This window comes from Melitaea cinxia, chromosome 17 (assembly GCF_905220565.1).
Source record: "Melitaea cinxia chromosome 17, ilMelCinx1.1, whole genome shotgun sequence".
Classification (NCBI taxonomy): Eukaryota; Metazoa; Arthropoda; class Insecta; order Lepidoptera; family Nymphalidae; genus Melitaea; species Melitaea cinxia.
In genome coordinates, this window is record NC_059410.1 from 13,256,951 (window position 1) to 13,271,587 (window position 14,637).

The 14,637-nt window shown below is 35.1% G+C and overlaps 1 protein-coding gene across 1 annotated transcript; it reads right to left on the minus strand.

The window, feature by feature from the left end:
* Window positions 1–829: 829 nt before the first annotated feature.
* LOC123661576 lies at window positions 830–13,734 on the minus strand. The gene is made up of 17 exons (XM_045596528.1): window positions 13,660–13,734; window positions 12,969–13,145; window positions 10,689–10,866; window positions 10,009–10,188; window positions 9,405–9,581; window positions 8,563–8,681; window positions 7,904–8,045; window positions 7,098–7,168; window positions 6,705–6,924; window positions 6,108–6,296; window positions 5,298–5,395; window positions 4,845–4,964; window positions 3,329–3,487; window positions 2,901–2,978; window positions 2,001–2,072; window positions 1,366–1,542; window positions 830–966 (listed from the first exon to the last, which is right to left on the minus strand). The coding sequence occupies exons 1-17, from the start codon at window positions 13,717–13,719 to the stop codon at window positions 895–897; spliced, it is 2,289 nt and encodes a 762-aa protein (XP_045452484.1). The 5' UTR covers window positions 13,720–13,734; the 3' UTR covers window positions 830–894.
* Window positions 13,735–14,637: the final 903 nt, after the last annotated feature.

The window sequence follows — 14,637 nt, forward strand, 5'->3', positions numbered from 1 at the left end:
TAAATTAAAAGAAACAATAAATTATAAACAATAAATCTTCTTCTTAGTCGCACACTCTTGTTAGAGTGGTCGTGGCTGCGCTGACGAGGTACATAGTGGGGTGTTTGGTGGGTCGATAATATTTTCGAGGGTAGCTCTCTCGGCGATGTGCTTCCATTTCCCTCTATTGGAGGCGTCGCGAGTACACTGGACCATGGTGGACTCAGTAGCTCTTGTGATGACGTCTGTCCAGCGGGTTGGCGTTCGACCGCGTGCTCTGTTGCCTTCCACCTGGCCCTGCACCACTAGTTTCTCCATCGAGTTTTCATTTCTAGAGATGTGCCCAAAGAACTTCAGTATTCGTAGTTGTACAGTTAGTTGATGATAGTCTGTCTTTGATACGAAGTTCTCTGAGGATGGATACGTTGGTGCGAAACGCCGTCCACGGGATCTTTAGGAGGCGCCCCCAGCACCACATCTCTAATGCATCGATTTTACGGCGATCCTGCAGTTTCAGAGACCAAGTTTCGGCTCCATAAAGAAAGATTGGAAACACAAGGCATTTCATCAACCTGACTTTAGTCTTCTTGGTGATCCTTCCGTCTCTCCAAATCTTTCCCAGTCGTTCCACAGCAGACCTGGTCATGGCGCACCTTCGCCTTATTTCGTCGCCACATCCTCCAGTACTTGATATAGTGGAGCCGAGGTAAATATAGTTCTGTACCACTTCGCAATTAGCTATTTTGTGTACATTGCTTTCACTTTGTTCAGCCCGGTCCACTATCATCATCTTCGTCTTGTCTCGGTTGACAGCAAGTCCGAATACAAAACGAATACGAAACAATAAATACTTGTGAATAATTTATTATGAAATGTTTTACATATTACGTTACAATGCATTAAGTATTTAAAAAATCAAGGTCCAGGTAGTTCGTTGTATCTGACGGGATACGTTAGTTGGTTTCCTCGGTCCCATGAATACAACTCCTAAAAATAAAAATTACAAGTCAAATAATTATCAGTTAAATTGTGCTTGAAAATTATAAAGCAAAACTTTTCAGCTTCGTCACAAAAAAAAAAAAATGCTATTTAGGCGTATAATTTAAGCCTATCTATTATTACTAGAAAAAAAAGAATATTTTTCTTTTAAAAACTTTCTGCAATAATTCATAGATGGCGCTATGCATGGAAAGTTGTATTGTACCAAGTAGCGACATCTTCTATGTTTTTAACGCAATATTATGAAACAATTCGTAAGAGCGTACAGTAGAGGGTAGTACCTATTCGTTATTAGATCAAATTAATTAAATAATATGGTAACTTGGAAACTAATAATATTATAATTAATATTATTTTTTTGTATTAATAGTTTTAGTAGGACCCTACCTTATGCGTGTGATCATATCCAAGCTGTGTCGTCTTTCTAAATGGGTTGGTGAACTGCAGCGAGACTTCTACGGGCTTGCTCAAGTACAAATCTATGGCCACAGTCACTTTGCTCTCCCGTTCTGTGGCTGAGTCTAACGCGTAGAGCACGCCACATACTATGAACATTTCCCCTACCTAGAAATTGAATTAATGTAATAGTTTTTCAAGGGTGTCAATTATCTGAGATGTGTTCTCAACCATAACCCATACAACCTTCTTTATATCCTTATAATAGAAAAGAAAAGAAAAGCTTGAGGAAAATGGGAAGTCCACGGAAGAAGGAAGTTGTGACTTAAAACAGTCAGTAATAAATCGGGAAAGCTAACGATGCAAGTTTCTTTCAACTGGGGAAAGTAAATTGTACGAATAGTTGGCAATAAACCATCAATGTTTGAAATGAAATATAAAGAGACTATCCCGCGTTTTCACACGCTTTAGTATGAAAAAATAGCTTATTTAATTTTTTTATTATATTAAGACATAAGTATAATTTATGAGTCGCACTGTGTTAATTATTAATTCATTACAACCAAGGTTTGGTCATTTTAATAGATGAGATCCAATTTAATAAAATATATCGAACGTGTACATACTTGTCTGTGATTCAGCGATATATTCCAAATATAATCTATATTTAAGTCATCCTTGTTCGGATCGAAACTTAGCTGAAAGAAATAATTAATATATAGGTGTATAGTAATTATTAAATAGGTAAAAATTCTTTAATTATTGAACTTCGTATCACATCATCATCACAAAAGACTCTGAACGTACCTATTTATTTGACAACCAAGTGACAATTTTTTTTACAAAAGACATCAAATGTTTTACAGCTAGGCAACATTTTTTAAGATCAAATTATTGTAATCGGTCCAGCCAATCTCGAGTTTTAGTGAGACCAACGAACAGCAATTCATTTATATATCTTATATATATAATTCTCTGTGCTAATGTGCTGTGTGGCTACGGCCACCCCCTCTCTTCCCGTGGGTGTCGTAAGAGGCGACTAAGGGGTAACAAGGTTCCACTACCACCTTGGAACTTAAGAAGCCGACCGATGGCGGGATAACCATCTAACCGCTGGCTTTGAAACACACAGGCCGAAGACGGGCAGCAGCGTCTTAGATGCGACAAAGCCAGCCCTGCGGTCACCAACCCGCCTGCCCAACGTGGTGATTATGGGCAACACACATGAGTTCACGCATTTTTGGCGCGAACTTGTGGAGGCTTACGTCCAGCAGTGGACTGCAATAGGCTGGAATGATGATAAAATTCTCGTGTCACAATATTAGTTCCAATACTCCTCCGAAACGGCTGGACTGATTTTTATTAATTTTGTGTGCATATCAGGTATGTGTGAGAATCGGTCAACATCTATTTTCATGCCGGGGGGGGGGGGGGGGGGGTTAAGGGGAGGTACTAACATATTTAGCAAAACAACGTTTGCGAAGTCAGTTAGTAGATATATAGAGTTGTAGAGTCAAAGTTCTTACCTTTGCAACGGCTGTGTTGTTCGATCCTTCTATGGAATATATAGCCCATAGACCGTTGTCATCAGCACTGAAGTCGACCTAATTAAGAATAATTTATTAACATTTAGAACTAAACAGGAATGGAAATTTAATAAGACTAAAAATAAACGGTCGTTTATTTCGATTATACTCGTAGATAATTTAATGCCAGTGATTTAGGGAACTGCCAACTGATATCTATCACTTCAATTTTCCAATTTTTTGCGCATGTTCTTAATGTGTTAGAACTAGACCTATTAAGGAAACTTTTAATAAGTAAGCAACTTCCATATCAATTCACCAGTACCAATGTCAAGTATATTAAGTCTAAGTAGAAACAGAAGAATAAGATCAAGTTTTAAGATGTGTTGGCATGATCATTTACTATTTCCATTACAAATAATTGTAACCTGATTGTGTTGAGAGCTATAGAGTCTTCCATCGGCGTGGGGCAAGTGAGCCGATTTTATCCTGCTCTGTGTTAAGTCGTATCGTATTATGTCCCCTGGGTTTCCGGACTCATTCGCCTGGTAGAAGAAAGAACCGCTGTATACGATGTGGCCATTGCCCTGAAATAATAAGGATGAATAATACAAAACACTCGTGACACAAAATACGTTATTACAAGCTGACAATAAAAACATAAAAACTGAAATAAAGTAACATAGGAGATTTGTTGCTAGCAACTACTCGCAACTTTTAAAATATTTACACACAAATTACACAAAGTTTTTCTCTGAAATAAACATAGCCAGCCACATCTGCTTCTCAAATTATCAATTATTATCTAAAAGTAAAAATCCCAATCGATATCGTCCAAGCCGTCATAGATATTGGGTAGGACAAAAAGAAAGATGGACAAACTAATGTAAGTAAGAATTGTTCTGTTTTTAACCGACTTCCAAAAAAGGAGGAGGTTCTCAATTCGACTGTATTTTTTTTTTTTTTTTTTTTTAATGTATGTTACATCAGAACTTTTGACCGGGTAGACCGATTTCGACAAAATTTGTTTTAATCGAAAAGTGGTGTGTGCCAATAGGTCCCATTTAAATTTATTTGAGATCTAACTACTACTTTTCGAGTTATATTTAATAATGCGTTTTTACTTGACGCTTTTTTCGTCGACCTGCGTTGTATTATACCGCATAACTTTCTACTGGATGTACCGATTTTGATAATTCTTTTTTTGTTGGAAAGGAGATATCCCTAGTTTGGTACCGTGATAAGGAAACTAGGATCTGATGATGGGATCCCAGAGAAATCGAGGGAAACTCTCGAAAATCCGTAATAACTTTTTACTGGGTGTACCGATTTTGATAATTTTTAATTTAATCGAAAGCTGATGTTTATAATGTGGTCATATATAAATTTTATCGAAATCTGATAACTACTTTTTGAGTAATCTTTGATAACACGTAGTTGCTTGACAATTTTTTCGTCGATCTACGTTGTATTACTTGTCGATGTAATTGAAGTCGGTATTTTTTTCGTTTGCGAGCAAACACAATTATGTTATACTTTAGTACAGCAAAACGTTCGTATGTATTTACTAGCGGTGCCCGCGACTTCGTACGCGTCCATTTCACAAAAAAGTTATTGTTCAGTTCGCAGAGTTATAAAATAAATAAATTTCTAAAATGAAATGAGAAAATAAAATAAATGAATGAGAATCAGCTATCTGCCAGTGGAAGTCCCGTCAAAATCGATTCAGCCGTTTCAGAGATTAGCCGGAACAGACAGGCAGACAAAAAAATGTAAAAATGTCATTTTGGTATATGTACCGTGTATACATCCATATACATTTAGTAAAAATCGGTTATTTTAATATTACAAACAGACACTCCAATTTTATTTATTTGTATGTATTTCAAATATCGCTAATTTTTATCTGACTTTTTAAAGGCACTTAAGTATTATATAACTCACAAAGAATGGCTTTTGCAGCTTGTGGAACTCGTCAACGTGATCAGCTTTAAAAGTAGCCTTGCTCCTGTACTCCCGCAACCTCTCGACGTCGTTCTCCTGAGTTGCCCATAGTTTTTCTTTCTGGAATTTAATATTTTGTTCAAATGTTACTAATTGCTACTATCTACAATGTACAACAAAAATTACAAGAAGCGTTTAATTCAAACAATCTGCAGATTACCCTACAACTAACTGACGATTTTATAAATCGCATGAAATTCCGTTACAGTCACATCATATTTTTAAACGAATATATAGTTAGTGTTAGTGGCTTCAGCTTAATATCCCACTGCTGGACATAGGCCTCTTTCCTCATGTAGGAGAACGATCAGAGCTTAATCCACCAAGTTGCTTCTCACGCGGGTTGGTGGATGTAAATAATTAGTATTAATAGTAAAATAATTAACCTGTTACCTGACTCTCAGAAGCATTGGAGTCCCTTAACCAAGCGCCGAACAACTCATCTATATAGCGATGGTAGACAGGTTTACCGATGGCATATAATTGACAATCTGTAATAAAAATTAAGAAAAAACATTTTACAATACTATACATACATTTGTATCTATTATAATAATTATTATTGTACATCACAAGTAAATGCAGAATATTTAATAGTTATTTTAAAAAAGAAACGCAATAGTCGCACCAGTAGGCAGTCTCATAGGTAAGTAGCACCTTCTTTCAAAAAACCTTACAGGCTTGGAAACGGAAGGAACTTAAAATATTGTCTATATACCTAATTTAAGATAGTATGAGCCTCCCGGGGAAGGGTTGTGTTAATAATTAGTGTAACGACTAGCAACATATGGTAATGCTCCTGGTGTTGCAAATTTCCATAGACTACGGTAAACGTTAACCACTCATTTTGTGTCCAAATGGATAGGAAGAGGAGGAAGGTTGCAAGGTGGCTTTGTGTCACATAAGCTTAACCAAAGGTGATAAAAAGAAGATACAAAATACTTCGATTTTTGAAGTAAAACTTTTTTTACGCACGCTTGACTTGCGTAGTAAGCTGGTGAGTGCGTGACGAGAGCGTTACGAAAAGTGTGATCGAGTGAGGCGAACGGAAGTTTAGAGGATATAAGTTAGTGAAGATAGATAGAAAGAGATAGAGAGTTACGTTTTACTTCAGTCGTGTGGTCTAAAGCACACTCGTTTTTTTACACTTGAACAAAGCAAGTCAGTGGAGTAGGTATTTATATTAAAATACACTAGACTCACTAGTGTTTCTCCTCGGTTTATACCCAGCAGTTGAGTTCATAGAAGATATCAAGAGCAGAGCGCGGTCACATCTCGGGCACGACGGACAGTGCTGTACCTGGCATAACTCTTCGTATGATGTGAGGGTCGGAGGACGGAAGCCGAATTCCATTGGCTGTTGGATCTGGGTGTTCTGGTTTGGACCTGGGTCTAGGGTTAAAAAGATAAGAAATACATTAAAATGGTTTCTATGGTGATATCTTTGGAGTCTTTTGAAGGTGGTAAAAAAATGTTTATAAGGTGAGCACTTATTGTGTTAGTTAACCTGTTTGATGTAATGAGCACTGCAATTTAGGATTTAATTAGAAAGGAAATAGAACTTTCTAATTTCTTTTAAAATACTAAAATTTTAGCAAAAATGAATAAAAAAGCGTGTCTAGTTTACTTTAACTTACCAACAAAATTGATCACACGATTTATGTTTGAAGTTTATAGAACTACATCCATTTTAAACTATTACGCGTTAGAAAATCTATTATTAGACATGGTTATTACCGATAAAGCCTTACAATGAATTTAAGGCTTTATCGATAGGTTACAACTAAAGAATAAACATACACATCAAACGAATATGTCCTTTGACAGTCTGATTATTAAGTTCATTTTTGGCGACACAGCTGTACTGCCTCAAGTCGTGGTCTCTGATGTTTGGTATCTCAAGACTCATGATCCATCTCCAAGGGTCGCCAGTTGTGGACACCTCCATCTTGTATCGTGAACCTTCGATGGTAACTCCATCGATCTCCCAAGCCAAGACTGGTTCAGGCCAAGCTTGTATCTAGGACAATAATAAAACTATGCATTAAAAGTATATAATAAAAAAAGGATTAGTTGACATTTGGTTGACACACGGTTGATACAAGATACAAATTTGTACGTTAATCGTATTATTGGTATTAATAAAAGCTGCTTTCGAATAAATTATGTAAAAATAAATTAAGTTTTTCTTACCTCACATTCAATTTTAACCGTTTTGTTAAAAACGTAAACAATATTATTTGGTACTCGTATGTAGGGACTGACTGAAAAAAAATATTAAAGAAATTAATTTTTAATTTTATCAATAGAATATACTTTATATAAGAAAAGCTTTGTTTCTGGAATATTATAAATTTTAATCCCACAATTTATTTTATGTGGCTTGGGTCCCGCTTAGAAACTAAAATATATAAACACTAGCTGTGGTTTCACACGCGTTACTTTGGAGAAAAAATTGCATTCAGCCTTCGTCGTTAAATTGGCTATTTAATACAAAAAAAAAATCAGTTCGAACCAGTAGTTCCTGAGATTAGCGCGTTAAAAATCAAACTTTTCAACTTTATATTAATAACAATAATTTTATAAATATTTCAGGGCTTATAATTATAATTTATTAATTTCTAAAATAATTATCTTAAACCTACAACTAAACGCTAATAATAATTAGAGCAAAACTCACTAAAAGGTCTTTATGGCTTAGATTTAAAAAAAAAATGCGACGAAATTGTAGTTTACTAGATTTCAATCTTTCGACTTTTTTGTACGTGTACGGATTATAGGCTAATAGCTTTTTATTATTTGATATTAGTCATTCATAATTATGTATTTTGATAAATACAGTTGATTTTTTAATCATTATAGTTAGATGATGAACTTATAATTACATTAAAAAACTTACAAGCCTCCTTATGAGGTTTTAAAGTTAATATAATATAATTATATAATAATAATAGCCCGAAAGTCAGCTACAGAGGATAGTAGTTATACCCAACACTTACAATGCACTTCCACATCGGTGGTCTGGTTGGCCGGCGGCTGCATACCGTTGTTGGCGAGACAGACGTACTTGCCGGTGTGCCACCGAGACACGTTCGGAATATTGAGAACGTGCCCGCTTACTGACGCGTCACGCCACGAACCCTGAAATAAAAAAAAAATAAGTTATAGGGTGCTTACTCGATAGCATATAGATAGCATATAGATACCTCGATATACATATATGTAATTCATAAGTACTTATTTGTATTATTGACGACGCGTTGGCGCAACGGTCACAGCTCTGGTTTGTGGCTGTTGTGCGCTGGCGGTTGTGGGTTCGATCCCCGCTCCATGACAAACATTTGTATTGGCCATACAGATGTTTGCCGTGCTCTGGGTGTTTGTGCAGTTCTTGTGAATCTCCTCACCGTGGGGAAAGAAGCCTATGCCCAACAGTGTGATATTACAGGCTGAAGCGTATTATTTATATTAATTTTTTGTTTTTTTATATAATATATCAGCAGTATATTCATCTTATACTGCTATCATATATTACAAATACATAATATTGAAGTCCAATTATAAAACATGCTTATGGTTATACTTAGTTTTTTTAGTGCATTCCAAATGGCTTTGTCGCTCTCAATGTAACAAAAATGTAGTAATAAATATTGAAAACCTGTATTATGGGAGTTCCATCAGCTCGTCGCCACTCAATCGTAGGTTCAGGAAAACCTTTCGGGTTGCAGTCCATTCGCATTATGTCCCCTTCGCGTACTATGAGTCTTGGGTTTTCCACTGAAAACATGTACTTACACGTTACAACTAAGAACATATCAGGAAAGGCCCAGGTCCTAATTTATTAATTATTTTAAATTGAGCGTAAAATACTGCTGTGTGGTTACGGCACTGCTAAGTGGTTACGGCAGTAAAGAATATCGCCACCCCCCTCTCTTCCCGTAGGTGTCGTAAGAGGTGACTAAGGGATAACACAGCTTCACCACCACCTTCCAAAAGCGAACCGACGATGGCGGGATAACCATCCAACTGCTGGCTTTGAAATACACAGACCGAAGACGGGCAGCAGCGTCTTCGGTGCGAAAAAGCCAGCCCTGCGGTCATCAACCCGTCTGCCCAGCGTGGTGACCAAAGGCAATAAACATGAGTTCACGCCATTTTTGGGGCGAACTTGTGGAGGCCTATGTCCAGCAATGGTCTTCGATAGGCTGAAGTAATAGTGACGATGAGCGTAAAATGTATATGTACTATAAAAAGGACGTAACTACAGCGCTTGTAGTTTCGTGGAAGTTATCCTTTTACAAATAATATGAGAATATAACTCGATCTACTCGCAACTACGAATTTGCATTTTTTGCATCTCAGAATCAGTTAAGATTTAAGTAACCATTTGCCTAGTCAACCTTTAGTTACACTAATTCCTTTCGCTAACCATACACTTTAGTCGACAAGGAGATAAATATTAAAATAAAACTTAGGACTAGATTTAATAAATAGACTTACGTGCAAAAGTCGGTGGTATAAACATTTGATTTTCTTTGGTATAATTATAAATAGATAAGCCAGGTCTTCCAGGAGCTCCATCATGTCCGTCATTGCCCCGGAGTCCCTTAGGACCCATGGGACCACGGTCACCTTTTGGACCTTTTATGCCTGGCGGACCTTGTGCCCCTGGTTTTCCTGTAAATTTGCAAGAATTCTTTCACTAATTTTCTTCATGGCTTGAACAACGAAATAAGTAAGTAGTTTTATAAATTATGACTACTGTGGTTAGTAATTAGTTTGTTAAAAATAACTAAACTAAAAAATACATTATATATCCACTAATATGCTTATTTATTTGATCAAAACCTATTAATATATTATCGTATAAAGAAATAATCTACCAATGTCCCGCTGTCGGTCGAAGCTAGCGATATAAATTGGGAAACAGCTGAAACCATAAGAACATAGAAATGACTTTACTATTACAGTACGAACCAGTTATTATATTTCAAACGTAATCAGTATCGGATACGCGTATCAAAAATTCAATGTAAGGATGGTTTCGTAATACCAAGGGTTTGTCGATTATACGAATTAACCAGTTATATTCGTAAGACCTTACCATCTTTGCCATCTTTTCCATTTTTCCCTGGGCTACCATCTTTTCCTGGAATACCATCCCGACCGTCTCTCCCTGGTGCTCCATCAGCACCATTTCTGCCTGATAAGCCATCTAAGCCTGGTTCTCCAGGTACACCGTCTCTGCCATCTAAACCTGGGTTTCCAGGAAAGCCCCGTTCTCCTGTTAAACATTTTCAAATGCTTATAAATATTATTTTATTCTATAATTTAATTTTTTGATAGCGCATTGGTGCTGTGAGTATTGCATTAGACTGTTTAACGAGTAGCCGTGGGTTTTAACCTATGTTTTTCGTGGTTTAGATGATGTTTTGAGATGTTCGTGGTGTTGTTTTATTAATTAAAAATCGCATGCGAACTAAGCCTTCTTATAAGTACATACAAAATAATATACATGAAATTTATTTATTTACTAGCTAACCCCGCAAACATTGATTTGCTATATATGTTATTAACCACCTTAATCTCCCCCCCCCCTATAACTTAGGGGTATGAAAAATAGATGTTGGCCGATTCTCATACCTACCCGACATGCACACAAAATTTCATAAAAATCTGTCCACCCGTTTCGGAGGAGTATTTTAACTAACATAGTGACACGAGAATTTTATATTTAAGATGTTTAACAAAATTTCCGTTTCATTATTGGAGTATAAAACCTACCTTTTGGACCAGGTGGTCCAAGAGGACCTCTCAACCCTGGATTCCCTGGCGTGCCAGGAGCGCCTGGATCTCCTCTTTCACCTTTTGGTCCAGGAGATCCAACCGGTCCTTCAGGGCCTTGCACACCAGGTGGACAGTAATCTTGAGTAGCTTTGCAGAACCCTTGAACTACTTTATACTGGAAGTAATAAAATATTTTTAACAATAACTCATTAGTAGATTTAATTTTAATCATTAAAAGTACGCTGTGTTTAATGGAGTGAGACAATATTTTTACATCACGCCATTGATATTGCTTATCCATGAGCTTTGAAGTAGTTTACTGACTATATTATCATCTTCTTCTTATATGTGTATAATTGTTAGGTCATTGACTCATCACGAAATCTTAAAAACCTTTAAGTTTTTCGTTAAAGTTTGTATTATCACATTATGGTGGAATTAACATTTTCATTTCATTTAATTGTTGAAATTAATATAATGATGTTACACACTATTTTGTTTCCACTTTCTCTTTTTCAGCCGTAGGCAACTGTTAGTTATATAATAAATAAAATTAATATGACTACTAATGTAAATATAGTGGTAGGTTTTTGTTTTTTTCTACATCTATATAACACTAGGATAATCATCTTGGTTTCACCCGTACTAAAACCTACGTAGAACTACGGTTTTGCTACAATGAGTCGTAGCATAATATTTATAGCCTTTTTGTTCATAACTTGGCGAATGATTAAATAATGTTTGAAATCGATTCTAAAGCTTGAAAATTTACAATCTATTACACAATAAAATGCTTACCTTTTTTTATAATAATAATTATTATATTGAGAGCAACAGTTAAATTGATTTTGCATAAAAAAGTTCTAAAACTTACATTATGCTATTGAATGACTTATTTTTACACTAACATATTTTTCTTGCTTTCAAGAATATTTGACCGCATCTGCAATGTATAATATTTTCTGGCAATGTGCCGGAAAAATCTAACGTTAATAAAAGCGATTTTTACAGGGATTTACGTTTGAATTCAAAATTCTGTAACAGTCTGAGTTCTAAAATATTTTCCAACATAAATGCGCCATTTTGTGCGCCAATAAAAAAGTTAACACCAGACTTTTGTAACTTTTGCATTTAAATCCAATGTTTTGCCTTTTTAAATTTCTTCAACACATTATAGTAATGTCATGTATACTTAAAATGCTGATAATTGTTTTAGTACATCTAACAAAATAAACGAAATCACGATTTGATAACGGAATGATGGACCGAATTAAATATTTTTAGTTATTTTAGTGATAATGAGCCGATTCTTCTCGAATTTGTAAAATGGATTTAAAGATTTTTTTGAAGCCTACTTGAATGAAGTAAATTTTAATTTTGACTTATCCAAGCAATATTTAATTGAATGCGAAAACAGTTTTTATTTTTTTTAACCGACTTCGAAAAAAGGAGGAGGGTCTCAATTCGATTGTTTTTTTTTATATGTGTTACTTCAGAACTTTTCACTGGGTGGACCGATTTCGACAAAAAATTTTTTTTATCGAAAGGTGGTGCATATCTTTTGGTCCCATTAAAATTTATTTGAGATCTAACAACTACTTTTCGAGTTATATCTAATAATACTTTTACGTTTTTACTTTATTATTTTTCGTCGACCTACGCTGTATTACTGGGTGTACCAATTTTGATGATTTTTAATTAAATCGAAAGCTAATGCTTATCATATGGTCACATTTAAATTTCATCGAGATCTGATTACAACCTTTTGAGTAATCTTTGATAACGCGTATTTACTTTACTATATTTCGTCTATCTACGTTGTATTACTTGTCGATGTAATTGAAGTCGGTTTTTTTTCTTTTGCGAGCAATTACAATTATTTTTTAATAATCAAAGTTGATTTCTCAAATAAAGTAATTGTGCAAAACATTATTTAAATAAAATAAAATTAGGTTGTCGAGTAATATTGTATTTACGAAGCAATACAGCAAACAGGTTTGAATATTCAGTTTCTCAATTAACCAGCGCACTACTTTAAAATCCTAATTAAGTTGTTATTTTTTTCAGTTTAAAAATAGAAACAGACACCAATTAATAAATAACAAATTACGATTTTGACCGCTTAAAAATAACTTTTCTAGGTAATACCAATTATGCCAGTGCCATTATGGGTCCACATTATGAATAGGAAGCATAATTATCATCACAAGATAAAGAGGTAGATTGAAGCAGGGTTATTTTCACACCAATAATATTAATGTAAATGTTAGTACTTACTGGAACTCTAGAATAGCTAGTAAGCCAGACCCACGTGTCACCTCCAGGAGCTGGTCCCTTCGCTCCAGTCTTCTTCATTTCCATCGCATCTTTTTCCTCCAACTCAGATCGCATTTTAGGGTTGAAGAATTCTACGTGAGGTGCCACTGTATTGTCCTCTTGAAGTGGCGACTGTTTCTGTAATTTTGTTTAATCAATTATGGTGAGAACTTATAATAAAAGTCGGCATTCTGTGGTTTATGTTAAGACTTGGATGTTGATTTCTTTGAAACTATAGATTAACTGTGAAACTTAAAAAGCCGACCGATGGCGGGATGAGCATCTAACTGCTGGCTTTGAAATGCACAGGCCGAAGACGGGCAGCAGCGTCTTCGGTGCGACAACGCCAGCCTTGCGGTCACCAACACGCCTGCACAGCGTGGTGACTATGGGCAAAACACATGAGTACACGCCATTTTTGGCGTGAACTTGTGGAGGCCTATGTCTAGTAGTGGACTGCGAAAGGCTGCTGTGATGATGATGAAGATAGATTTAATTACATTCGACAAAAATTTCACAAATTTTTATTGCAACACACTTTCTTACAACACACTTTACACATACACACTTACACTTAATGAATTGTTTGTTTTTTGTTATTATAAAAACGTTTTATAGTATTATTTCCGTGCCTGAAGAAAAAAATACTTACAAGCATAGCATCCCTTTTTAATCTAACTCGATTTGTTCCAAACGCATTAATACTATCCATTTTTACATCAATCGTATCTTCTATTGTTACAAAATCACTCTCAACTTGTATGTTATGTCCATTTCTCCTAACATCATACATAAAACTATGTGTATAATTGTATGTATGTAAAAGTAACGACAGAACACCGCAAACACTCGCGAATACAGATAGTTTTCTGCAACATGGTTCACGATAAACTCTGTCTGTTGCTCTGTTTATATTATTTTTATTTTCATTCTTCATTGTCGGAACATCTTTAAGTATAAACGCGTCTAAATCATAATTGATTTCACTCCAATCAAGTCTATTGTCAGAATTATTACGAGTCGAGTAGCGTAGTGGCTGTCGATCTGTATGGCGAGTAACTGAGTTATCTGAATATAATCCGGACAAATGTGGTCCTTCCTGTGCGATAGGAGTAGTGTAGTTACACAATTACCCGCTACGATAACCAATTGAGTCTGTTATTAAGTACGATCAGACATACGTCGATCTACTGGGATACAATTGTCTTACTAATACTGGATTTAGGTCATTTTTAAATTGGGACAAAATTTGTCATTTAGTTATATATTTTAGGTTTATATACTTATTTCTTTTATTTCGGTATTTTGTAAACCTCTCTTTGTATTTTTGCCCAGATTTAAATATCTAGAAGATAAGTTTGATATACTCTTAATGTATATCCTGTATCTCATTTGCATGTTTTCTAATTAATTCATTTAGATAATTTATTGGTAATGTAATGATTGATATTACTTTATTACTAAAAACATTAATCTAAATTTACATATATTGCAATACTGTTTTTCATTTTTAATTCTTATGCAGACATTATTAGAAAATTTTATAGTACACCCCAAACTAGTATATTTTACTACTAAAGATTTTTAAAATTACTTTTAGATAACTTATTACACAGAATCTTGAGTAGCA

Coding starts and splice junctions, on each gene's coding strand:
- LOC123661576 (XM_045596528.1), bottom strand. CDS start 13,719: ATGGATAGTATTAATGCGTTTGGAACAAATCGAGTTAGATTAAAAAGG. Junction 10,189..10,688: donor TGGACCACCTGGTCCAAAAG/GTAGGTTTTATA, acceptor AATGTTTAACAG/GAGAACGGGGCTTTCCTGGA. Junction 2,073..2,900: donor ACAACACAGCCGTTGCAAAG/GTAAGAACTTTG, acceptor TATTTCTTTCAG/CTAAGTTTCGATCCGAACAA.